Genomic DNA, 23,126 nt, shown 5'->3' with positions numbered 1-23,126 from the left:
TAAACATCTCAGCAAGATTGTTCTCAGTGTCACTCCATGATGACGGTTCTCGAGCTGAAAGACAAAACTGACCATAGAAGAAGACACTTTTGCCCACTATAGCACCCCCGTGTGGCAACACTTGTGTTCTGCGCTCTGACGCATTTCAGAACGTAACAATTCTTTGTGTACTTGCGTAGAGTGTGTTTCAGACCTCTTTCCTCTCCATATATATATTCATCTGATGTTTTCTGGTCTCATGTAAACTGATATTTACTGTAGTAATTGATCATCTGGCCTGTATGTTGCCACTGGTGCTGTTATCTGTTACACTGGTGCAGGAGAACAGAGATGTGTCGCGGTCGCATTATTACTGTTTGTCGTCCAGTGCTGTTGTTGTTGTTTACTTGTGTATTTTGTCTTGGGGTGAGTTATACTGAACCCAGACTCCTGACCTCCCAGCTAACAGGGAACGTTCTGGCAAGGTTCTCTCAAAGTTTTGAACAAACGTTCTTCCAGTAATGTTTAATAGAGCGTTTGTTCAAAGTTATCTGGTCTTTAATAATGTTCTCTAAATGTTAGCGCAAAAACATTATTTATACATCGTTCATGGAACGTTTCTTTTCTGAAATGTTAACGTTTTTTAAATGTTACTACTTGTTTCAGAACGTTCAGAGAACATTCAAAAGCGTTCCCATAATGTTTGAAGAATGATACAAATGAAATGTTCCCTTAACGTTCACACAACCAAGAAACAACATTTAAAAACAGAACTGTTTCTATAACTTAATGGGCACGATATGCTAACGTTTTTAGAGCATTTTAGTTAGCTGGGATCTGTCATCAATCTGAAGAACTGTCAGGGTTCAGCTTTAATATACTCACCATTTACTGTAATATTAGCTGTTCCAAACCAAGTTTTTGCAATTTATTAATAAACATTTTTGTACTTTACATGTAAATAACATGAAAACAGGACACGTTTTTAAAGAATGGGCTGAAAACTTACACATTTAAACAAAATCATTTTAATGAGTATAAAAACCATTCTAGCAAAACAAAAATACATTTATTTCACACATAAAACAAAAGACTGAGAAGAGTAGTAAACAAGCAGTTAAAATGCAATTTTTCTTAATAACTTAAATCCATTATTTACGCGATGTCGATCTGAAGGACGGGTTCGTGATCACTTGCGATCTATCTTCTTTTCTCCTGAATTACCAAACACCTTAATGTGATTGGCTTTAAAATGTATTATAACAATCATTGAAAAAAGATGACGTAAAGTGTCTCACCTCAGTAATTCGCGCCATTCCTGTCAGAGTCCGTTATTATTTCTGTGCGCGCTGCCGCAGTCAAGCGCGCGACCCACCGAACTCGCGCTGAAATTTACTGTACATTCTCATAGAATCGCGTTGTGAAAAACGCTTTCGGAATTCTTGCGATTACAAATGAATCTCAGTGTGAAACTGAACACGACAACTCTTCAGATCAACATTAATCTCGTAAGTGAGATGTATATTTCAGATTTAGAGGGGGATTTAACTGCAGGGTGAGTATCAAATTCACTGATCAGTAAAGCGACCTGTCAACAATCAGTTGATGTAAACATAGCAATAACTGAATAACAAATGATAAACATGTTTGTGTTTTAGGTGTTTTAAAAAATTGGTTCTCAGGGATAACTTCACTGAGTCGCATTCACATAAACCATAAATATTACAGTAAAATATTCAAGTATTTGTGTTGAGTATGTGTCAGTGTTCAGGGAATGTGAGCGCTTCGTTCATCATTAGGCAGAAATATATTCACCTCATAAAAAAAAAGTCTAGACATTTTTTTTTTTTTTTTTTTTTTGCCTTACAGTAAAGAATTATGAGAATAAAATGTGATGAAATGTTATAATAATAGTGTCGTAATGTAACAAATCTTGGTCCTAAAATAGGCTTCATTAAGCAAAATACCATTGATATACTTTTGGTTTTGGGGTAAATATTGCTCTGACATTTCCAGACATGTTTCATGACATTCAACCTTCCAGTATTCTGTAAAAAAAAAAAAAAAAAAATTCACAATATCTCTAAAAGCCCGTTCACACCAAGAACGATTGCAGTTTTGTCATCTGTCGCTTTAAATGCTCGAGCTCTTTAAGCAGGATGGATTCTGATTGGCTGTCAATGTTTTTATCGTTCATCAGCTGGAAAAAAAAAATAGTTCTTCTGTGCGTTATCATTATAGGTGTTTTTCTCTCTGCTATTCTTTCTTTTATAGTTATCATCCTTGGTGTAAACAGGCCTTAAAAGTTTAGTTCACCAAAAAATGAAAATTAGCCCATGATTTACTCACCCTCAAGTCATCCTAGGTGTAGGCTATTCGACATTCTTCTTTCAGACGAACACAATCAGTTATATTAAAAACAGTGATTAATCGTTTAGATTGTGATTAATCACATCCAAAATAAAAGTTTGTGTTTACATAATGTGTGTACTGTGTATAATTATTTTGTATATATAAATACACACACATGCATAGCCTATACTGTATATATATATATTTATACATAATTTATATTATATATAAATATTTGATATATAAATAAAACTTCTTAAATATATACATGTGTGTGTGCATTTATATACAAAATAATTATAAACAATACACACACATATATTATGTGTAAACAAACTTTTTTATTTTGGATGCGATTAATCGTTGCCCAGCACTAATTAAAAAATATCCTGGCTCTTCAAAACTTTATAATGGTGCCTGAGATTTTGAAGCCCAAAAAAGTGCATGCATATATCCATCATAAAAGTAATCCATACGGCTCCAGGGGTTAATAAAGGCCTTCTGCGTTTTTGTAAGACGTTTTTTACGGACGTAAGCCAGTTATTGTAGTTTATAAAGTAAATTAAGGGATAATTGTAATGTTTGTGTGAACTCTCGAGTAACTCTTTAAAGCAGGAGATCTATCCTGAGGAGCAGCCGCGGTGCAGATGCTGACGTGGCTCACGTTAGCGAGGGCGTTCTGCGGCGGATCTCGTGCTGTAGCTGCTCCTTCAGCGTGGACACCTGCTCCTCCAGACCCCTGACGCGCTGGCGGTGCGCTCTCTCTCGCGCGGCTAGCGTCCGCTCCGCCTCTCTGAGACTGATGCGGAGTCTCTCGTCCTCGCGCACGCGGGCCGACTGCTCGCTAGTGCTCTGACTCTGCTCCAGCTCGGCCAGCTGAGCCTGAAACACACACACGCATCAAACACCACACACACACACCTCACACGGTCCACAACTGAACACCCACTGTAACCATAGCAACAGCGGAAACCATAGCAACCCCTAACACCGCGACGAGTGCGTTTCTACGAAGCGCAAAACACACAAACATAACCTGTTCTTACTCACCAGACACAGCGCAATCTTCAGTTTCACGCCACACAACTCTTCCTTACAAGCACAGCCATGAAAACATCACACACACACACATCACACACACACACCTCACACAATTAATAGGCTTCAGACTACATCTGAATCATCGCATTTAGCAACCCTGATCGTCTCGTTCACACGACCAATAGTATTACTAGTTTGGTGGAGTTCTCCGATACAAAACACAAATCTGACTTAGTTTTAAGCCAAATGAAACAGGAGAAACAACGATCCAGTTAGACGGCATTTCAACATTCCCCATGGATTTAAAACTATAAAAATAAAGATAACGATAAAGATTTATTTCTAAAAATCCTTCTAAATGTAAAGAGTTACATTAATACAGTTATAGTCCGCTGGGTGTGAACACTAATATAGTTATCGTTATAGTTATCGTCCGCTGGTGTGGACACTAATATAGTTATCGTTATAGTTATCGTCCGCTGGTGTGGACACTAATATAGTTATCGTTATAGTTATCGTCCGCTGGTGTGGACACTAATATAGTTATCGTTATAGTATCGTCCGCTGGTGTGGACACTAATATAGTTATCGTTATAGTTATCGTCTGCTGGTGTGAACTCTAATATAGTTATCGTTATAGTTATCGCCCGCTGGTGTGAACACTAATATAGTTATCGTTATAGTATCGTCCGCTGGTGTGGACACTAATATAGTTATCGTTATAGTTATCGTCCGCTGGTGTGAACACTAATATAGTTATCGTTATAGTTATCGTCCGCTGGGTGTGAACACTAATATAGTTATCATTATTGTTATCGTCCACTGGTGTGAACACTAATATAGTTATCGGTATAGTTATCGCCCGCTGGGTGTGAACACTAATATAGTTATCGTTATAGTTATCGCCCGCTGGTGTGAACACTAATATAGTTATCGTTATAGTTATCGTCCACTGGTGTGAACACTAATATAGTTATCGGTATAGTTATCGTCCGCTGGTGTGGACACTAATATAGTTATCGTTATAGTTATCGTCCGCTGGTGTGAACACTAATATAGTTATCGTTATAGTTATCGTCCGCTGGTGTGGACACTAATATAGTTATCGTTATAGTTATCGTCCGCTGGTGTGAACACTAATATAGTTATCGTTATAGTTAGGCTATCATCCGCTGGTGTGAACACTAATATAGTTATCGTTATACTTATCGTCCGCTGGTGTGAACACTAATATAGTTATCGTTATAGTTATCGTCCGCTGGTGTGAACACTAATATAGTTATCGTTATAGTTATCATCCGCTGGTGTGAACACTAATATAGTTATCGTTATAGTTATCGTCCGCTGGTGTGAACACTAATATAGTTATTGTTATAGTTATCGTCCGCTGGTGTGAACACTAATATAGTTATTGTTATAGTTATCGTCCGCTGGTGTGGACACTAATATAGTTATCGTTATAGTTATCGTCCGCTGGTGTGAACACTAATATAGTTATTGTTATAGTTATCGTCAGCTGGTGTGAACACTAATATAGTTATCGTTATAGTTATCGTCCGCTGGTGTGAACACTAATATAGTTATTGTTATAGTTATCGTCAGCTGGTGTGAACACTAATATAGTTATCGTTATAGTTATCGTCAGCTGGTGTGAACACTAATATAGTTATTGTTATAGTTATCGTCCGCTGGTGTGAACACTAATATAGTTATTGTTATAGTTATCGTCAGCTGGTGTGAACACTAATATAGTTATCGTTATAGTTATCGTCCGCTGGTGTGAACACTAATATAGTTATCGTTATAGTTATCGTCCGCTGGTGTGAACACTAATATAGTTATTGTTATAGTTATCGTCAGCTGGTGTGAACACTAATATAGTTATTGTTATAGTTATCGTCAGCTGGTGTGAACACTAATATAGTTATCGTTATAGTTATCGTCCGCTGGTGTGAACACTAATATAGTTATTGTTATAGTTATCGTCAGCTGGTGTGAACACTAATATAGTTATCGTTATAGTTATCGTCAGCTGGTGTGAACACTAATATAGTTATTGTTATAGTTATCGTCCGCTGGTGTGAACACTAATATAGTTATTGTTATAGTTATCGTCAGCTGGTGTGAACACTAATATAGTTATCGTTATAGTTATCGTCCGCTGGTGTGAACACTAATATAGTTATCGTTATAGTTATCGTCCGCTGGTGTGAACACTAATATAGTTATTGTTATAGTTATCGTCAGCTGGTGTGAACACTAATATAGTTATCGTTATAGTTATCGTCCGCTGGGTGTGAACACTAATATAGTTATCGTAATAGTTATCGTTATAGTTATCATCCGCTGGTGTGAACACTAATATAGTTATCGTTATAGTTATCGTCCGCTGGGTGTGAACACTAATATAGTTATCGTTATAGTTATCGTCCGCTGGGTGTGAACACTAATATAGTTATCGTTATAGTTATCGCCCACTGGTGTGGACACTAATATAGTTATCGTTATAGTTATTGCTATAGTTATCGTCCGCTGGGTGTGAACACTAATATAGTTATCGTTATAGTTATCGTCCGCTGGGTGTGAACACTAATATAGTTATCGTTATAGTTATCGCCCACTGGTGTGGACACTAATATAGTTATCGTTATAGTTATTGCTATAGTTATCGTCCGCTGGGTGTGAACACTAATATAGTTATCGTTATAGTTATCGTCCGCTGGGTGTGAACACTAATTAGGGCTGAACGATTAATCGCACTTTCCATGTAATCGCACTTAAATCGAGATGGCTTATCGCGATTTTAAAATCGCAAAGGCGGCGATTATTTTTTATGCGCAGCTTGTCAGTGCCGTACGGCTCAGTAAACGCGGCTCACTCTGAAAGCACTGAGTTTGAGTCACTTATAACGTGCATTAGAAAAAACAACACGCGTCAAACATCTTTCCAAAACATGAGAAGCGTTTATGAACCTCTCGTCCAACAACAGACAACATTTAATAACACGCTTTTCCTCCAAACTCACTTCATAACGACAGCTGAGCTCCTCCTGTGAGATGATGAGCTTCTGACACAGAATAAGGCAGTCGTGTATTTATAAGTCATGTTTAATCAAAGCGTTTCAGTCTTCTGTTTATTCAGCTACAGCGATAGGGGTTTCCTGGAATGATGCGCCGCCACAGAAGTACAATAACGGCGCATCATTCCAGGAAACCCCTATCGCTGTAGCTGAATAAACAGAAGACTGAAACGCTTATTTATCGTGTTTGCGTGAGAACGCCCTCTGGTGTTCAGATGGGGCAGTATTTACTACCGATCAGTCGCACTCCACTGACCAGCTGCGCATAAGATAATCGCAGCCTTTGCCAAATCGCGTGCGGTTTTATTGCGATTAATCGTTCAGCCCTAACACTAATATAGTTATCGTTATAGATATCGTGCGCTGGTGTGGATGCTAATATAGTATTGTTATAGTTGCATTCATACCAAATGCGTTCATAAAAAATACCATAGAATCCATATAGTTAATTTTTACCATGTTATTGAGATGCCATGTGTGGTTTTACCTGTGGTAATCGTAAGCTACTATATGGAAGACCAATGCTTATTTTAATAAGAGTAGAGTTCTAACTCAAACAGTCATAATAGTAACATTTGTGATCTATAAAAATGAGGTTATTACCGTTTTTACAGATGTTCCTGCTTTTGCTAATGAAAATAACTTTACATCAACCCAAGCTACTTTCAAATGTGCACATGTCATATTAAAAATATTATTAATAATTCTTGATTTTTTTGGTGCTGTTTGTAATGTAAAGGCGTACCTGCAGCATCAGGATCTGTTTCTGCGAGTCCTGCAGCTCCTGCTCGACGGTGTTGAGCGAACGATCCAGACGGCCTTTCTCCGCACACAAGCGCATGCTACTCTCCTCCGTCTTCAGCTTCTGACGCTCCACCTGACCAATCACAACATCACAGTCACGATCATAACAATCATCCGCCCTTCGGATGAGACGTTAAACCAAAACAATAACACACATTCCAGCCTGGAAACGCACATTTCAGAGTAAAAGAACTGGCTGTAGAAGTGGTTTTCAATACAATACATGCAAACATATTACGGTATGTTTATGCTTTAGTAGAGTGAACAAATTACATACAGCACCTTTAAACCGAGGTCCTGACGCTCTGTGGGTCTTAAAAACTGTGTGTGTGTGTGTGTGTGTGTGTCGCTCCCGTCACCTTCTCCAGAGTGCTCCTCAGCGCAGTCTTGTCCTTCTCGAGGCGCACCGCCTGTCTCTCGGCCTCTCTCCTCTCGGTCTCCAGTAAGGCCACGGCTCTCTGGAGGCTGCGCAGACGCTCCTCTGCAGACGCTCGCTCCGCCTGCGCAGACTGAAGCGCTCGCTGGGCCTCGGCCAGGCTGTCGGTCCTCTGGCGCAGAGCCTGCGGGAGCGATCACCCGCCTCGTTAGAACAGTCCACCTCAGATCTATAACTCTGCGTTCACACTGGCACTGCAGTCAAACTGGAGTCAGGCCTCCTCCGTCCACTGCAGTCAAACTGGAGTCAGACCTCCTCCGTCCACTGCAGTCAAACTGGAGTCAGTCCTCCTCCGTCCACTGCAGTCAAACTGGAGTCAGGCCTCCTCCGTCCACTGCAGTCAAACTGGAGTCAGGCCTCCTCCGTCCACTGCAGTCAAACTGGAGTCAGGCCTCCTCCGTCCACTGCAGTCAAACTGGAGTCAGACCTCCTCCGTCCACTGCAGTCAAACTGGAGTCAGACCTCCTCCGTCCACTGCAGTCAAACTGGAGTCAGGCCTCCTCCGTCCACTGCAGTCAAACTGGAGTCAGGCCTCCTCCGTCCACTGCAGTCAAACTGGAGTCAGACCTCCTCCGTCCACTGCAGTCAAACTGGAGTCAGACCTCCTCCGTCCACTGCAGTCAAACTGGAGTCAGGCCTCCTCCGTCCACTGCAGTCAAACTGGAGTCAGACCTCCTCCGTCCACTGCAGTCAAACTGGAGTCAGGCCTCCTCCGTCCACTGCAGTCAAACTGGAGTCAGACCTCCTCCGTCCACTGCAGTCAAACTGGAGTCAGACCTCCTCCGTCCACTGCAGTCAAACTGGAGTCAGGCCTCCTCCGTCCACTGCAGTCAAACTGGAGTCAGACCTCCTCCGTCCACTGCAGTCAAACTGGAGTCAGGCCTCCTCCGTGCACTGCAGTCAAACTGGAGTCAGGCCTCCTCCGTCCACTGCAGTCAAACTGGAGTCAGGCCTCCTCCGTCCACTGCAGTCAAACTGGAGTCAGACCTCCTCCGTCCACTGCAGTCAAACTGGAGTCAGACCTCCTCCGTCCACTGAGTCAGACCTCCTCCATCCACTGCAGTCAAACTGGAGTCAGACCTCCTCCGTCCACTGCAGTCAAACTGGAGTCAGGCCTCCTCCGTCCACTGCAGTCAAACTGGAGTCAGACCTCCTCCATCCACTGCAGTCAAACTGGAGTCAGGCCTCCTCCATCCACTGCAGTCAAACTGGAGTCAGACCTCCTCCGTCCACTGCAGTCAAACTGGAGTCAGACCTCCTCCGTCCACTGAGTCAGACCTCCTCCGTCCACTGCAGTCAAACTGGAGTCAGACCTCCTCCGTCCACTGCAGTCAAACTGGAGTCAGACCTCCTCCATCCACTGAGTCAGGCCTCCTCCGTCCACTGCAGTCAAACTGGAGTCAGGCCTCCTCCATCCACTGCAGTCAAACTGGAGTCAGACCTCCTCCGTCCACTGCAGTCAAACTGGAGTCAGGCCTCCTCCGTCCACTGCAGTCAAACTGGAGTCAGGCCTCCTCCGTCCACTGCAGTCAAACTGGAGTCAGGCCTCCTCCGTCCACTGCAGTCAAACTGGAGTCAGACCTCCTCCGTCCACTGCAGTCAAACTGGAGTCAGACCTCCTCCGTCCACTGCAGTCAAACTGGAGTCAGGCCTCCTCCGTCCACTGCAGTCAAACTGGAGTCAGGCCTCCTCCGTCCACTGCAGTCAAACTGGAGTCAGACCTCCTCCGTCCACTGCAGTCAAACTGGAGTCAGACCTCCTCCGTCCACTGCAGTCAAACTGGAGTCAGGCCTCCTCCGTCCACTGCAGTCAAACTGGAGTCAGACCTCCTCCGTCCACTGAGTCAGACCTCCTCCGTCCACTGCAGTCAAACTGGAGTCAGACCTCCTCCGTCCACTGCAGTCAAACTGGAGTCAGGCCTCCTCCGTCCACTGCAGTCAAACTGGAGTCAGGCCTCCTCCGTCCACTGCAGTCAAACTGGAGTCAGGCCTCCTCCGTCCACTGCAGTCAAACTGGAGTCAGGCCTCCTCCGTCCACTACAGTCAAACTGGAGTCAGGCCTCCTCCGTCCACTGCAGTCAAACTGGAGTCAGGCCTCCTCCGTCCACTGCAGTCAAACTGGAGTCAGGCCTCCTCCGTCCACTGCAGTCAAACTGGAGTCAGGCCTCCTCCGTCCACTGCAGTCAAACTGGAGTCAGGCCTCCTCCGTCCACTGCAGTCAAACTGGAGTCAGGCCTCCTCCGTCCACTGCAGTCAAACTGGAGTCAGACCTCCTCCGTCCACTGCAGTCCGTTTAGAGCTCGACACACCCAGGACGATAACGATATAGTTCTAAAAATCATTCTCAATATCAAAGAACAGCAGAGTTCACACCACAGCTATGGCGATATAGAGGAATTATATCATTTGGATCACTTTAGGAACAATTTTTTTTCCCAGCTGTTGAACGATAAAAAACTGACAGCCAATCAGAATCCACTCGAATTTAAGGGATCGCGCATTTAAAATGGCAGTTAATCGGCGAGGTCCAGAAAATGTTCAAGAACATGGATCTGCAGAACACTCGCTCCATCCCTCTGAATAAACGACAGTCGTGCCTCAGGTGTCAGCGCTCGCTTCCACAACACGGTCCTGCTTCCTTTCAAGTTGCGGTGAGAAACACTGAGGGCCCTAATTAACGATCTGAGCTCATGGTCAAAAGCGCACAGCGCAAGTTCACTCAGGGCGAGTCCGAATCCACTTCTGCTAGTTTAACGATGGGACAAATGGTCGGTGCTCCCGGTGCATGGTCTAAAAGGGTCGTCCCTATTCTCTTAATGAGTAATGGGTGTGTTCTGGGATTTACGTGCGTTAAACCAATCAGAGTCTCATCTCCCATTCCCTTTAAATGCCAGTTGCGCTTCGCATGGCGGATTCGCTATTCACATGACGGAGTTTGATAGTGGAAAGACCATCGCGTCTCCAGAGTGCAAGCGGATCCGCTCGTGCGCGAGGTCAAAGTGCGCTAGCAGAACATCTACGGGACAAGCCGGATTCACCATATCTTTATGTACACAATATTAATCTTTTACATTGTAATCCTTTTATTTTAAATATTCTGCGTGTTTGTTTGTGTGTGTGTGTAACAAGCAGAGTGTGCGCGCGTTGTGGACCCGCCTATAGGCACACATTACTAACACACTCATTAAATAGCAAAACACATATTGCGCCATTGACTTTAGAGCAGGTTCAGTTGGTCAATGGCTCAGTCTATTTCTGTTCCTCAAAACAGCAACGCTCCAACACTGCGCCAGAACACACACTCGATCTCAGACCAGCGCGCTCATGTTTCATGCTCATAACTCATGTGTGAGACAGTCTAACAGAAGGACGGACTAAACCAGTGAAACATCAAGTTCTTGTCATATTTTATTACCATTTTCGGAACTATATTTTCTAAACTATGAACCATTTTCCAGTGTAAAGACCCTTGTGTAAACTAGTGTGCGGTTGAGCTGTGATGATGCGAGAGATGTCGAAGGTGTGTGTCACCTCCTGTGTGTTGTGCAGCTCGGCCTCCAGCTCGGCTCGGATCGTCTGACTCCGGCTCAGCTCCGCCTGCAGTGTGTGCACGCGCTCCGTGAGGACGCCGACGCTCCGCTTCCCGTCCGACAGCGACGCCCGCAGGCCGTCCACGCGCTCCTGAACACACACATCACACACTCCTGAACACACATCACACACTCCTGAACACACTCCTGAACACACATCACACACTCCTGAACACACATCACACACGCCTGAACACACACCACACACTCCTGAACACACATCACACACTCCTGAACACACATCAACACACTCCTGAACACACATCACACGCTCAGAACACATCACACACTCCTGAACACACATCACACGCTCAGAACACATCACACACTCCTGAACACACATCAACAGGCCATCGCTCAGGAATTTTAGTATCCAATAAATTAAAATTTGATTAAGTATTCGATTCCAGAATTGGACTAGATTTTCGATTCCCAGGCCTGGACGTGACACGCATGCCTCTCTCACCTGCATCTGCCTGCGCTCGCCCTCGGCCTGGCCCAGAGTCTTCTGCAGTGCGGTCAGGCGCCCCTGGGTGGCGCTGTGGGCAGCGGAGGACTCCTGCAGACTCTGGGAGAGAGCCAGCGCTCGCTCTCTCTGAGCGCTCTCTCCGTCCTGAGCTTTGGCCAGCAGCGCCGTCAGCCGCTCCACCTCCCGCTGAAGACTCGCCACGCGGGACTCGCCCTCCGACACCTGAGGCGCGCGACCCAACATCGTTAACTTCGCAGTCTTCAATGATTTTCACTTTTAATTAAAGTTTGTCATGTGATTCACCTCATAGCTGGTGGTTTGGTTCATGCCTTATAACACTTTGGTGCTCTTCGCATGTCAGTCAAAAATGACCGAAATGTTTCAATGAAATTAATGTACTATATTTTAGTTCAATGTTTTTTATTTAGCATTTTTAGGGGATTTTATGGTGCTAAATTATATTTACGCTGTATTTATAATCCATTTATTCACTTTTTGAGCATTGATGCTGGACTGTGACGCTATTTTCTTCTGGAAACAAACTGTGTTGCATTACTTTCCTGTTATCACTGTAAAGCTGCTTTAAAACAATCAGTACTGTAAAAAGCGCTGTATAAATAAATTTGACTTGACTTGATCTGAAAATTTAATTTCCAACTTAAAATGTCGTAAATCTTAAGTTTGATCTTTTTTTCAAAGATGACACTTGCCAGAATATTGCTGAAGTGAAAAAAAGTTTTAAAAAGAGAAAACGTTTATTGTTATGAAAAATGTGCAAAAAATATTTTCAATTTTTATATGAAATATGTATTTTCAAAAACATGTTTTACTCTAAAACTGTGAGAAAATCTCTAAACAAGTTGTGTTTAAAATTTGAGTCTGATATCTCAAAAAATTAGCTTTTGTTTGGTCGCAGTACCAAACGCTTCCACTAGAGGAAACCCGACCGCGAGGAGCACAAGAGGGACTATTTTTTCAGGACCATTAAACCTGTTTGAATCACGTCCATGATGTTTTTAATATGTTCACACAGCAAGTGCCAAAACCTTTACCAAGTTTCGTACCATTCCGATGAAGAAAAACAAAACAAAAGCACATTGTTTCAGTCAGAAATGAGCGAAGAGCACCAGAGGCTACAGGAAAACCCTCCCAGGAGGCATCACTGCTAACCCAGCGGGCGGCTCTGAGGTGGGCACCTGTTTGGCGGCGCTCTCGTGCCGGTCGTGAGCCGTCTGGATCTCCATCTCTCTCTCCGTCAGGCTCAGCCTCAGCCTCTGCAGCTCTCCCTCCAGGCTCCGCCTCCCCAGCTCCACCCGCGTGCCCCGGCCCTCCGCCTCCTCCAGCGCCTCCCGCAGCCGCCGCCGCTCCGCCTCCACCCGCGCCTCGCCCGCGCGCAGCGTACTGCACTGCTCCTGCAGGGGGCGACGGAGTCACTCACAGCCCTTTCTGAACCCGCTATCTTACGCCTCGTTTACACTGCAGGTCTTCATGCACAGTTCTGATTGGTTGCCTATATCCGATTTTTCTGACCGTCCGTTTACACGTTCTTTCAATTGTGACCCATATCCGATTCATGCGTTTACACCTGACATGCTATCTGAAACATCGCGCGTGCTTAAAGGGGGTTCTTGCACAGATGGACGAACGTGAAATATGCTTGATGCTAGCTCTGCGATAAATGCAAAGTTCGCTACACATCACCATCTCATGAAAGTGCGTATCTAAAGCACAAATTAGATTTCTCATGCCATTTATACGCCAAAAATAGTTTTTGCGTGCATGATACGCACTGTAAACCCCATGGTAGGACTAGGGGTGTGAAGTGCGTGTGTATTACACGCAATAAAGTGCATAACATATGCACGCAAAAACTATTTATGGCGTATAAATGGCATGAGAAATCAGATTCGTGCTATACGGGCTTTAACGAGGAGCGGTGGGTCCGAAACTTTAGGATGAGCAAGCCAGCCTGTGATGTGTCAGCGTGTGTCCACATTCCTCTCGTACGACGCCCCCATCCGTCTCGGTGCGCGGCGGGGCTGCTCTCGCCATTAAACCACGGAGACGTAGATAACGCATCAGGAAATACGATCGGTTTACATGACAGTCGCATTAGCACACATCTATGGAAGCTTGTTTCCGCCACAGAATAAAACATTTTAAAAGATAATTGCGACTTTATTTCTCACAATTGCGCGTTTATATCTCGCAATTCTGACTTCATATGTCGCAATTGTGAGAAAAAAAGTCAGAATTGTGAGAAATAAAGTCACAATAATTATTATTTATTTATTTATTTAGTGGCGGAAACAAGCTTCCATACATATCTGATTTATATCCGCTTTATCTCCACATGTGAGCGAGGCCTGAAGCTGATCTGGAGATCTGATTTCCCTGCCAGTGTAAACGAGGCCTGAGATGGACACGACCTCTGACCTCCACACGCCTGCGCTCGGCCTCGGCGCTCAGGCACAGTCTCTCCAGCTCCTGGATCCGCTCGTTCAGCGCTCGCCGCTCTCTCTCTCCTCTCCGCAGGGACTCGTCCTGCTCGTGCAGCAGAGCCTGAGCCGACGACAGCTTCACATCCACGCCACGCTTATCTGCACACACACACAATCAGCAAACCACTCCAGGAATACGACAAAACACTCGCGATGAGAAAAACTACTCATAAAGCAAAGTTCACGTGTCATTATTACAATTCGCTCTACATGAGAAGGATGGCAGTTAGATGTGTGTTACCCTCCTGGCACTCCTGCAGTGTGTTGTGTAGCTGAGCGAGGCGCTGGTGGGCGGAGTCTCTCTCTGATGTCACTTCCTGTAATTCCCTCTGCAGTGACCCCAGCTGACCCCGCGCCTCGTCCTGCGCACACATAAATCACACGCTCACTTTACAACAGCGACGTGTTCTCACTCCGTCCACACTATCACAGCCAATCAGATGTTTGATGTTCATTCGAGCAGGATTTTAGACCAATGAGATTCTAAAGTGGGCGGAGCCTATAATAAAACTACATCTATAGCCATACATTTTTAACTCTAAGAGAATGGCGAAGTCCACACCACGACTGTAAGGATAACTACACAGAGGAACAAAGTTTATCATGGTAATAGTAGCGGTTCTGGCGTGACAGCATTACCCGGTCTCTCTGAGCCTCGCGCAGCTCCAGCAGGAAGTCTCGGAGGCCGCTGCGCAGGGTCTCGGGGTCGAGCTCGGGCGGGGCGACGGGCAGCGGGGCGTCCGTCCTCTCGGGAGACACCGGCCTCAGCATGATGGTGTTATCAGGGGTCACGTGACCTGCCACATCTGGCGGACGGCAGAGAGAGGGTTTAGGTAATGCAGAACTCAAACACAACCTCCTAGAGGAAGCAAATCTGACCTTTGGGTGGCGACAGCGAGCAGTGCAGCGGAGACACGCTCCGGTGGCGAGACATCATCCCTGAGCTCAGAGAGGAAGGGGAGGAGCCTGCCGGGCTCCGCCCCCTGCTGCTGCTCCGCCCACTGGCCCCGATGCCCAGCGTGCGCGTGAGTGCCGACTGCAGGCTGCTCATCCTGAACTCCAGATCCCGGCGGCCCGCCTCCGCTCGCGATAACTCCGCCTCCGTCGCGGCCAGACGGCCCTGCGCATCGCTCAACTGCAGCTGCATCTGCGCAGACGCATCCGAGGCCGACTGCGCGCGGACGGAGAGGTTACGTGCCTCGTCCTGAAGCTTCTTCTCACAGCCGCGAGCGTCCTGTAGCTGAGACGCTAACTCTCGCTCGCGACTGCGCCAGCACAACTCGCTCTCGCTCACACGCCTCTGTAGAGAAGACAGCTGGAGACAGACACACCGGGTGAGACGTCGATTTAATTTAATTTAAAGGGATAGTTCAAAATAGATTAATTTGCCATTATAAAGCTTGGAAGAGCCAGGACATTTTTAATATAACTCTGATTGTGTTCGTCTGACAGAAGAGTGTCATACACACCTAGGATGAGTTCAGGGAGAGTAAACCATGGGCTAACTTTAATTTTTGGGTGAACTATCCCTTTAACACTGTAATTAATTGTTGAGATCTCACCTCCTTCTGAAGAGAGTTTCTGCTAGTTTCTGTTTCGGCGAGTCTCTGTTTGAGCGAGATCAGTTCTCTCGCTCGCTCCTCGTCCTTCTGCTCCTCCGCGGATAAACGCGTCTGCAGTTCAGTCGTCTGCTTAGCCGTCTGCTCGCGTTCGGCATCCACAACTTTCACCTGACAGCACAGAGTCGTACACGTCAAACCACAGCTCTTCATCCTTACTTTCAGCCAACCAGCAGCCTTCCTCTCTCTCTCTCTCTCTCTCTCTCTCTCTCTCAACGCTGAGTGATTAAACTGCAGTTCATCCACTGGCCACTAGAGGCTGCAGAAGAGGGTCATTACCCATAATCCCCCATGTTAATATGCCCAACTTTACAGCAGAAACACACGTTTACAGTCTGGGGCAGAAAGTGGTTTTGGTCTATAAAGCTGATGTTGCCCTTCATGACGACTGTGAGGGAGACGACTTATAACTCATCCGTTTAAATTATATTAAGCCTTAAAGTTCTGCATAATTAAGGGCGTGGCCACTTGAGTGACAGGTGGATTGCCGCTGATGTCACTACTAGCCGTCTGTCTGCTAGCGTTAGCGTCACATCACCTCAGCTAATCCGCCTCGCCACACATTTTCATTTATCCGGGAGTGACGCGCGGCCAAGATGGCGACGGCCGGTTCCGCCCACTTTGGGCTTCAGAAACACTACGAGTGACGTCACACACACTACAAACACATGTTTTCCAGCCTGTGCTCTCAGTGCTCAGGAGTTCGGCTCAGTCTGACCTGTCTGCGCAGCTCCTGCAGTTCCCTGCGCGCCTCCAGGCGGGATCTCTCCACCTCACGCAGACGCGAGCGCAGATCTGACACCTCCGTCTGCGCAGACGCCAGACTCTCCTCCAGCACACACGCCTTCTGCTCCTTCTCCTCACACACACGCTTCACGCTGGACACAAAGCACAGGCCCTCCAATCAGCACTGCGGAAAGAACCTCATCTGCATAGTCATTTGCATACTGTTCTAAATAGTAATTTTGACTGAAAAATTTTACATTAGTTTAAAAAAATATATATTATTCTTCATCAGAATGGTACGAAACTTGGTAAAGGTTTTGAGCAGCAGAGGGTTAAAGTCTTCATCCGTCACCTGATCCTCTCGCTCTCTGCCGTTCTCAGTGCTTCCCTCAGCTGCGCGTTTGATTGGCCGAGAGCGTCCCTCTCCTTGGTGACATCACTAAGGGAGCGCCGCAGCTCCGCCCCCTCTCGCCTAAGCCCCTCCCCTGCCTCCCGTATCTCGCTCAAACGTTTATCCGTCTCCAGAAGATCTCTCCTGGCACTGTCCCGGCTCTCCTCGCTGGACGACAGCAGCGCGCGACACTCCTCCAACTGCACAAGGGCAAAAACACAATTTAAAGGTGCAGTGTGTAATATTTAGGAGGATCTGTGGACAGAAATGCAATATCATATTCATAACTATGTTTTCAGTGGTGTATAAAGACCTTACACAATGAAGTGTTGTGTGTTTATTAGCTTAGAATGAGGCGTTTCTCTCTACACACACCGCAGGTTACATCGACATGTTTCTACGGTGGCCCTGAGCGGACAAACGCGTTTCGTCACTGTGTTGTTCTTCATGATAAGAAGTGAGCTAAAGTCAGCGAATAAAACACTGACACAATGATGAACAGGTAACAATAATATTCACAATAACATACTGTTTTACTCAATACTTAAGTAAACCTAATTTCTTAATTAATCTTTGTAAAGAAACCTCATTGTTTAACTTGCTACTCTCTGCTGTCTCAGACGACGACATCACTTCCTGTCTGCCACCGTAACTTCTTGTGGGTGCAATTCACAACCTCACCACTAGATGCCGCTAAAACTTAGACACTGCACCTTTAATAGCAATAACTCATTTAACTGTGGTGTTCTGCTCCTCTGACCTCTGAGAGCGCCGTGTCGGCTCGCGTCTGCTGGTCTGCGCAGTTCTCCTGCAGTCTGCGCATCTCTCGCTCGTGTGCGCTGGCTGCGTCCTGGAGCTCCCCGCGCAGCTCCTGCACTTCTGCCTTCAGAGACGCCACCGCAGCCTAGCCACAAAACAACACACACACTCATTACAGAGACACAACCACAACACTTTAATATCAATCAGATAAGCCAACCACACATTAGCCATGCTTCCATCCAAGTAGTTTAGAGAGAATTTTGAGAAACAATGCTGGATTCAATGCACATTAAAACTTTTAAACACATTTTTTATTCAATAAAAATAAACATGCGCATTAACTACGATTAATGCTGTGCAAGGATTAATCACATCTAAAACACGTTTGTGTTTACATAATATATGTGTGTACAGTGTATAATTATTTTGTATATACACACACATGCATGTATATATTTAAGAAAATGTTTATTTATATATCAAATATTAATATTTATATATAATATAAGTTATTATATATAAATATATATACAATATATACATGCATGTGTGTGTATATACAAAATAAAGATACAGTACACACACATATATTATGTAAACAAACTTTTGTGTTTAGCCCTAACTACGACTGAAGCTCATTTACCGAATAAATTCCTTGACGCGCAACAATATTTCACAAGTGTAACTCCCTCCAGAAGCGTCTCACACACACGAGTGTGTTCCCGAACACCAGCATCCGAACGCCAGAGAACACGACAGCGTTTACTGTGTTTCGTCTGACGCTCGAGACACACTCGTTCATGATGGAGGAGAAACAGCCGATTACAGAAACTCACACTTTTATTACTGATATTTAGTGACGACTTCCCAGTAAATGAGGATTTTGTTTATAAATTTTGTACTCAATTATAAAGAGTTCACTTATTTCATGACTGGATGAATCAGCGTTTTTTGAACGAATCTCTTGAGTGAATGATTCAATAAAATAAAAAAAATTAACAATCACTTGTCGCCACCTACTGGTGTAACGATATAATCGATCGTTATTTGAAGCGCCTACCGGTAGTTACTTTTAAAAGGGGATTTACTCTATTTTGATCGTAGACGTCAGTGTTTATATCCGAACTATGATTAATTTCAACCCAGGGTCCTCGGCGTGTGTGAACGTGTTGTGAAAAAAACACTTGTCATCATAGGATCCGCTAGCGCCTGCACTAAACCATCCGGCTGATATCTTTAATAATGTTCGACCAAGGGGAAAAGGCTTCTGGGGGGGGGGTGTGGCTCGAGGTCATGGTGCAGAGGACCCTAGGCTGACTTTACTCCGACCGTCCCTTTACGCGTGCAGCGGTTGGATGGGAACACAGCTAATGCACTAGCCCCGCTCTGACCCGCTCCTGGTCCCGGAGCAGCGCCGTCTCTCGGCCCAGTCGCTCCAGCTCCAGCGCTGCAGTGCTCAGCTCCGCCTGTAGGGCGCTCGCCCTCTCTGCCACCGCCGCCTTCTCCGCCTCCTTCGCGGACAGCGCCTGTGTGCACAGCGGATGGGTTAGCGCTACGCTCGGGACCCAGCCCTGGCTCCGCTCGAGCTCGCTGAGTCTCACCTGCTGCTTGTCCGCCTCCGCCTGTAGCAGACGCTGGTCCCGCTCGCGCTGCAGGGAGTGCAGCTGCTCCTGAAGCTCGTCCCGCTCTCTCTCCCGCCGGCTCACCTGCTCCTCCAGGTGCTCCCGCAGCCGCCGCAGCGCCCCCTGCTGTTCCGCCTCCAGACTGCAGCGCAGCGCCTCCTGCAGGACTCACAGTCAGTTACACGCCTCATATCCACTCATACTCACAGAAGAGGCGAGCGCTCGTGTGACCTTCTGATTGGCCAGTCTCTCCAGCTCCTCCTGGTGGTCGGACAGGGTCGCGCGCAGAACTCGCTGAGCTTCATGTTGAGCCGCCGCTAGCGCGTCTCTCAGCGCGTCTCTCTCTTTCTCACTCTGAGACAGAACCGTCTCTCTCTCGGCGCGCGAACGCTTCAGCTCCGCTAAACACACAGACACACTAACATCACGATGAGGCTCGCTTTAAGGATAGTTCACCCAAAAATGAAATTAGCCCATGATTTACTCGCCCTCAAGTCATCCTCATCCACAATCAGAGTTATATTATTAAATATTAATATTAATATATATAATATTAAAACAATTTCTAAGAATGTCATATACAGCTAGGATGACTTGAGGGAGAGCAAACCATGGGCTAATTTTCATTTTTGGGTGAACTATCCCTTTAAAACACAGCCCTTCCGCTCATCAGCGGTCTCTCTCTCTCTCGTGAGCGGATCTCTCGGTGTCCTGTACCGGTGATGCTGTCGGTACGCAGTCGCAGGTTCTGGTTCTCGGACTCCAGCTGTTCACGGCGAGACTCCATTTGAGTTATTTGCTGCTGCAGCTCGAAAAGACTCGTCTCCAGAGCCTCCCTCTCCGACCTGCACACACACACACACACACACACACACTGTTATCGATGAAACACACACATATTAATACACCCCTATCGTGACACTATACCTGAAGCTGGCGATCTCCTCTGTCAGAGTGGCGTTCTCTCTCTCTGAGGCGTTCAGCTGAACCAGAAGCCCCGCCCTCTCTCTCACTAGCTCCGCCCTTCCACGCCCCGCCTCCTCAAGGGCGGAGCTCTGCCTATCGCCTTCACCGCGGACTGAACCAAGCTCCACCTCCATACCACCCAGCTCACCAATCAGCTGTTTGATTGACAGCAGCACATCAACTAATTAGGGACTGAGAGAGACAGAGAGAGAGACGGAGAGAGAGAGAGAGAGAGACGGAGAGAGAGAGACGGAGAGAGAGAGAGAGAGAGATGGAGAGAGAGAGATGGAGAGAGAGAGAGACAGAGAGAGTGAGAGTGAGAGATGGAGAGAGAGAGAGACGGAGAGAGAGAGACGGAGAGAGACGGAGAGAGAGAGAGAGAGAGAGAGAGAGAGAGAGAGAGAGAGAGAGAGACGGAGAGAGAGAGAGAGAGAGAGAGACACACCTGTGTAATTCTGTCCTGCAGTTTGGCTCTGTCTGCCTGCAGCGACTGAAGCTCCGCCTCCAGCCCCGCCCTGGCCAGCTCAGACTCCTGCAGTGATTGGCTGAGAGTGAGACGGACAGCGTCCAGCTCCAGTCGGTCCTGCTCGGAGCGAACGAGCTCGTCTCTGATGGTCAGCTTCTCTTGTTGCGCTTCTCTTCGCTGAGACAGCAACACACTCTTTTCCTCCTCCAGCTGTCAATCATTCAAACAACATCAATATCATTGGTTCAATGAAAAACACGTCATTTTAACTGATAATATGAAGCAAACAATCCCTAATGGGTAAAACTAAATCAACTTATGTTTAATGTACTCATCATACTACGGAAGTTAAGTGTGTGTGTGTGTGTGTGTGTGTGTGTGTGTACCTGCACGACGAGGCTGTTGAGGTCAGACTTGTCCTGCGCGAGACTCTCGTTAATGGCGCTCATCTTAGCGAGAGAGTCTCTGAGTGACGCCTCCTCCGACTGAAGCTTCGCGAGCGCTAGCGAGAGCTCAGCGCGACTGCTCTCACTCTGCACACAAAAACACATATCACACAATAAATATATATTACTATTGTAATATTTCACTGTAAAATAGATTTTTTTTTTAGCATTTAGCTTCTATTTTGGCGGAGAGCCCCTGAGAGCCCTCAAAGCGTCCCTTCTGATGTCAGCGGCGCTTCTCATTACTAGTCTGGCGTGTGTTTTGCTTTCAAATGCTCGTTATGATTGACCCATACTCAGATGTGAAGCGGACACACTGAACACACACACTGAACACACACTTCACTCTGGAACACGCAGGGCACACCATACATTTAATTATATTTAGGGCTGTCAAACGATTAATCGCGATTAATCGCATCCAAAATAAAAGTTTGTGTTTACATAATACATGTGTGTGTACGGTGTATAATTATTTTCTATATATAAATACGCACACATGCATATATTTTTAAGAAAATGTGTTATTTATATATAAAATATTTATATATAATATAAATTATATATACACAGTATATACATGCAAATATTTCTTAAATATATACATGCATGTGTGTGTATTTATATATAGAAAATAATTATACACAGTACACACACATGTATTATGTAAACACAAACTTTTATTTTGGATGCGATTAATCGCGATTAATCGTTTAACAGCCCTAGTTATATTGTGTTTTTGTTTCAGTTAATCGTGCAGCCTCACTATCGGTTCTGCTCTAATGCTAGTGATCTCTACATAGACAGCGGCCTACTAAGGGAGCACCCTGAACAGGGTCTAGAGGGCAGTTGTAGAGGTGTCCCCCTCTATCACATGGACTCTCCCAGACACCCCCGTCACTCAGCGGGAAATGGACTATTCCAAACAAGAGTTTGCTAGAGTAAAATATATATATATTAGTCCAAATCGGAGGAGTTTTATCAATTGTGTGTGTGTGTGTGTGTGTGTGTGTGTGTGTGTGTGTGTCTGACCCGGGCGAGTGTGTCGCTCAGCTGTCTGTTCTCCGTCTCCATCATCTGTCTGTCTGACGCCCCCTGCTGGAGAGACTCTTTCAACGCCGCCAGTTCAGCTCGCAGTGCAGAAGCACGACACTCCGACTCGTCCCACATCTGCTGACTGACACACACACACACACACACACACACACACAGGTCACTCTATTCCATTTCTGGAATCGAAAACTTGAGGTCAGGAATCAGATACTTGTTATAAAATGTAAATTTCGATTCCTCTGTGAGCATTTCAATATGACTTTAAACCATTGAAGCGAGAGACTCTGTCTTCTGTGTTCATGTGTATCAGTGTAGTGAATCTGTGCAGCTCTTAAAGGGACAGCAGCCTAATATTCCTGATATAACATATATATGCCGTCTCTATAATAACACTGGATCTAACAACAGAAGACAAAGAGAAATTCACTCGTTCTTCACTGAATAACTTTTGTAACGTATATTTTATTTATATACTATACCCAAACGATACCCAACCCTACACACACGCCACGCACTTGTGGTCCATGTGTGACGCGTCACACTCACGTTCTGTGTGTCTCTGCTCTCGCTCGGTCTCTCTCCACCTCTGCAGCCTCTCTCTCCTCTTGCTCGGTCTCTCTCCCTCTCTGCGCAGACGTCACACACACCTGCAGTCTCTCACACTCCATCTGCAGCAGCTGCACCTGCGTCTGCGCCGCTTTACACACACTCTCCTTCTCACTGGGAGAGAGAGAGAGAGGGAGAGAGAGAGAGAGAGAGAGGGAGAGGGAGGGAGAGAGGGGGAGAGAGAGAGAGATTTTATTATTATTGTTTTATGTTATCATT

The 23,126-nt window shown here is 45.8% G+C and overlaps 2 protein-coding genes across 2 annotated transcripts in view; one reads left to right on the top strand and one right to left on the bottom strand.

Moving 5' to 3' along the window:
- mfap2 (microfibril associated protein 2) overlaps nt 1-1,434 on the top strand; it is a 17,625-nt gene extending 16,191 nt beyond the window's left edge. Inside the window, exon 9 of the mRNA XM_079891135.1 lies at nt 1-1,434. This exon is cut by the window's left edge and continues 260 nt beyond it. The gene's annotated coding sequence lies outside the window, so the exon portion shown is untranslated.
- Nucleotides 122-23,126, bottom strand: part of crocc (ciliary rootlet coiled-coil, rootletin) — a 35,960-nt gene continuing 12,955 nt past the window's right edge. The window contains exons 14-36 of the mRNA XM_079891106.1: nt 22,848-23,021; nt 22,281-22,425; nt 21,189-21,335; nt 20,782-21,012; nt 20,298-20,491; nt 20,088-20,215; nt 19,602-19,771; nt 19,350-19,529; nt 19,140-19,274; nt 17,747-17,890; nt 16,948-17,186; nt 16,588-16,747; nt 15,813-15,980; nt 15,130-15,565; nt 14,890-15,056; nt 14,492-14,612; nt 14,186-14,349; nt 12,946-13,161; nt 11,747-11,971; nt 11,222-11,371; nt 7,615-7,815; nt 7,197-7,328; nt 122-3,213 (exon numbers count right to left, since the gene is read on the bottom strand). Coding sequence (XP_079747232.1) covers nt 2,992-3,213; nt 7,197-7,328; nt 7,615-7,815; nt 11,222-11,371; nt 11,747-11,971; nt 12,946-13,161; nt 14,186-14,349; nt 14,492-14,612; nt 14,890-15,056; nt 15,130-15,565; nt 15,813-15,980; nt 16,588-16,747; nt 16,948-17,186; nt 17,747-17,890; nt 19,140-19,274; nt 19,350-19,529; nt 19,602-19,771; nt 20,088-20,215; nt 20,298-20,491; nt 20,782-21,012; nt 21,189-21,335; nt 22,281-22,425; nt 22,848-23,021 — 4,249 coding nt within the window. The 3' untranslated portion in view covers nt 122-2,991. The remainder of the gene's footprint in view (nt 3,214-7,196; nt 7,329-7,614; nt 7,816-11,221; nt 11,372-11,746; nt 11,972-12,945; nt 13,162-14,185; nt 14,350-14,491; nt 14,613-14,889; nt 15,057-15,129; nt 15,566-15,812; nt 15,981-16,587; nt 16,748-16,947; nt 17,187-17,746; nt 17,891-19,139; nt 19,275-19,349; nt 19,530-19,601; nt 19,772-20,087; nt 20,216-20,297; nt 20,492-20,781; nt 21,013-21,188; nt 21,336-22,280; nt 22,426-22,847; nt 23,022-23,126) is intronic.

The sequence above is a fragment of the Squalius cephalus genome, assembly GCF_949319135.1.
Source record: "Squalius cephalus genome assembly, chromosome: 13".
Classification (NCBI taxonomy): domain Eukaryota; kingdom Metazoa; phylum Chordata; class Actinopteri; order Cypriniformes; family Leuciscidae; genus Squalius; species Squalius cephalus.
This window is presented reverse-complemented; position numbering and strand designations above follow the sequence as displayed.